The 3,890-nt window shown below is 31.5% G+C and overlaps 1 protein-coding gene across 1 annotated transcript in view; it reads right to left on the bottom strand.

Annotated features, from left to right (window-relative positions):
- The window catches only part of LOC111618913 (macro domain-containing protein CT2219-like), a 41,401-nt gene that overhangs the window by 27,786 nt on the left and 9,725 nt on the right, over positions 1–3,890 (bottom strand). Inside the window, exon 3 of the mRNA XM_023360541.1 lies at positions 905–1,015. Coding sequence (XP_023216309.1) covers positions 905–1,015 — 111 coding nt within the window. The remainder of the gene's footprint in view (positions 1–904; positions 1,016–3,890) is intronic.

Genomic DNA, 3,890 nt, shown 5'->3' with positions numbered 1-3,890 from the left:
ATGAATTGGATCCTTCATTACAGGAAAAAGAGTTGAAATGAACATGAGAACTGAAAATTAACCAAAGTAAAAGCAAATAATTAAATATAAAAATAAATATCTTTACTACTAAATGTAAATTATTATTATTATTATAATTAAAGTACAAGTACAGTAAATAATTGAAAAGTAAACGCAAAGTAGCATTATTTATACTAACCAAATTTATTAAATTGTTTATTAATTTATGTAAATTTCTCCATTATCTAGTGCAGTGTTTTTCAACCTTCTTGAATATGCGACCCCTTTACAAGTTAAAAAAATCTGGTGACCCCCAGGATCATATTAAAAGTATATCAGTGATTTTAAAAATTACGTATTTAATTTTCTTTCTTTAAATATCGATCGAAAAACCAATTGTACTGTAAAATAAACAGACACAGCCTTTTCACTGAAATTCTAGTTTTTTTTTATTGTAGTGTAGCACCTACAAACACTTGTCTTTTTCTTTCACCCGCGACCCCCATGTGAGGCTTTGCGACCCCCGTGCGGGTTGCGACCCACAGGTTGAAAGACACTGATTTAGTGTAAGTGACAATGTAACAAATTCTGTCTTATGGCATTAAAATAAACATTTTATTCAAAATTTGCAAGTACTTTCAACTGTTTACAATTATCCTCTTCAGGCTGATTCTTTTAAACTCACATCAAATCAGCCTAAAGAGGATAATTGTAAACTATCAAAAATACTTGCAATTTTTTAATAAAACCTTGGTTTTAATGCTATAAGACAGAATATGTTACATTGTAACATTACACTAGATCATTATTTGGTATGAGGTGCAATTACCTTTCTTTCCTCATTATTATATTAATTATTTTATAAATAATAATTATCTAGAATTAACAAAGTTAATATTCTCACCTCCTCCTCCTCCTAAAAGTCTGTTGTTAGCAGCATTAACAATACTATCTATTTCTAAACTAGTGATATCTCCTTCAAAAAGTGATACTTTTTTATTAATTTCATTAGAACCTGAAATTATGATATTAAACTTTTATTCAAAATATTAACTTAAAAATTTTATATTTAGATAAATATGATAAGAAAATAATAATCTAGATCCCATTCTGGGAATAAATTATATTATTTTTGTAAAAATAATCAAATGTTAATAGAAATATATATAAAATAAATAATGACAGAAATAAATATTTTCAGCTTTAATTAGTGTATTTTGTGCAGGAAAAAATATTCAACTAAATATTAGTTTTTCAGGATAAATGAATAAAAATGATTCATATACTTTTTGGAATTATCAGAAATGAGAGTAAGTACTTTTATATACAGTGGAACCTCGGTATACGACCTTAATCCGTTCCCGATGTTTGGACTTATACCGAATTGGACGTATACCAAACCAACTTTTCCCATAAGAAGTAATGTAAAAATGATTAATCTGTTCTCGTGTAAAAAAATGGATGGCTTTAAACACCTCGCTTTCCTGGCTAGTTCCTGCTTGATTTTTCGTGAGATCAGCATGTATCTTTTTAGCTTTCTCGCAAATAATTGCTTCCGATACGCTGTCTCCAGCATGTTTTTCAGTTATCCAAAGCAAAAGCAATTTCTCGACATGATCAATCTCTGTTTAGAAATTGATTTAACCCCTTTTGCAACGTTAGCAGATTTAATAATGTCTTTATTTTTCGCGATTGTCCATATCGTCGTTCTCGGAATACGATAAACAACAGTTAAAATCTCGAACACGTGTGCCACCTTCGTATTTCTCAACAATTTCTTTCATCAGTTCCATTGTAATTCTAGTAATTTTTTTAGTTTTCTGTTGCTTTTCATTTGCCTTTTTGCGATTCGTGAGTAATAAAAATAATAAAATTTTACTTACGAATTAAAATCAGAAGAAATTTAACAAAGTTATAAACCGTTGCACCGCGAACGTCTAGTCTGGTCTAGTACACCGATAGTGCTACTTGTTCATTGATGGTACGTATAATTGAATTATGTCGTATACCGAACAAAAGTCGTATACCGAGCAAAATTTGTTTCGTCCAAACAGGACGTATTCCGAATTGGACGTATTCTAAAGCAGACGTATACCGAGGTTCCACTGTATTTTATTAAAAAATGCTCTGATCAGAATACACCATACCATCATTTTAAATAATACTGAATTTAGATTTTTATTTTATAAATAACACAAATGTGAATATTTCAATGTATTCTTTTAATGTCCAATTAATAAAATTAAATTCCATTAACTGTGGTCTTATTTATTTCCCTTACTTAATGTTATCAACTGGTTATTATTATAAGTATAGGCAAACTCTAAAGTGATTATAATAAGTGGATTCTTCTGTATTTTCCAAATATAGGTATGCATCGCTTAACAACAGGTGTATGTTCCAAGAAATATGTCATTAAGTGAACATCATAGGATGTACTCAGACCAGTGGCGTACCGTAGTGGGGACGGCAGGGGCGGCACTTTTTAGGGGGCGGCAAAATTTCAAAATAAATAATAATAATATCTTGTAAAAATTTGAAACATCCTAATCTATACTTGCATCGCGCCTACGATAGTGCTATCGTCCGGACAGTCCGGGAATTGGCTCTCTGGGTGAACTAGTAGTTGTTTCATCCGAGGAATTCCTGCGAAACCTGTTGATCTTTTTGTTTTTTTTTTCTTGTATGATTCATTCACGTTCATATACACCACTAATATCCAATAGAACTATTTTAAACAGGTCGCTGCACTACCACCGAATTTTTCATTGCTTGTTCTGTGACAAAACTGAATTTTAGTCTTTTAAATTGAAATATCTAAATAAGGGGGGCCGAAATTTTCCTCCGCCCCGGGCGGCTGACATCCACGGTATGCCACTGACTCAGACACATCTACAAGGCATAATCTACCACTCTTATAGATTATATGTAACACAATGATAAGTATTTATTTATCTAAACATAGAAAAGGTACAGTAAAATATGGTATTTCATGTTTTGATGTTTAAAATTTGTTTAATTTATTGTAAAATTATATTCATAGTGCAATTATAACAGCAATAAATTATAGTACTTGTTGTTCAGAAATTTTTTAAAAATACTTTATCCCATAAACTTTTTGGACACACCTTATGTATCTTTTATTCGTGCATTAATGTTTAGCCAACACTGTTGCAAGCTATTATGGTATCTTCAAATTTTTCAGCTCTATTATAATTTTAATTTTATGGGACTTCCCATCATATAGGCAATCTATTGTTAAGAAACACATCTCTGTAAATCAAATAATTGCCATAATGAATTGGATTACTTTACCATTATATTGGGCTTTGAGATGTTTATAGATGTATACACATACAATGGTGCCTCGTATAACGTACTTAATCTGTTCCAGGTGCATGTCCGTTAAGTGAAAAGTCCGTTATACAAAATGCATTTTCCCATAGAAATACATGTTAAAACATATAATTTGTTCCATAGCATAAAATAACTGTACTGTACCATTAAAAAACAAAAAAATTGAGCAGTCACCAATTATGCCAGGTAGTCAGATGTTATGAGGAGGAAGTGGAAGAACATTTTCTTCACACATTCATACAGATACAGACTTTTTACACATTGCAGCAGGTCTCTTTTTATTGTTTTTTAATCGAAGTCAGATTCAGGAGAGGCTACCAGAGCTTGCAGGGTCAACTCTTGTTCCATCCTTTGTTTTTTGGCAGCTGGCTTCTTGAAAAACATGTCCAAGGTGGTCTGTTTCTCTCTCTTCTTCAACACCTGTCGGAAATGACAGGCAAGAGTGTCATTGTAGAGATCATTGATCCTGTTGGCCTCAGCTGTGTTTGGATAGTGAGTGTTCATAAACTCCTGAACCTCTCCCCATTTGACAA

The sequence above is a fragment of the Centruroides sculpturatus genome, unplaced genomic scaffold, assembly GCF_000671375.1.
Source record: "Centruroides sculpturatus isolate CEXI.00-Female unplaced genomic scaffold, Cexi_2.0 scaffold58, whole genome shotgun sequence".
Classification (NCBI taxonomy): domain Eukaryota; kingdom Metazoa; phylum Arthropoda; class Arachnida; order Scorpiones; family Buthidae; genus Centruroides; species Centruroides sculpturatus.
This window is presented reverse-complemented; position numbering and strand designations above follow the sequence as displayed.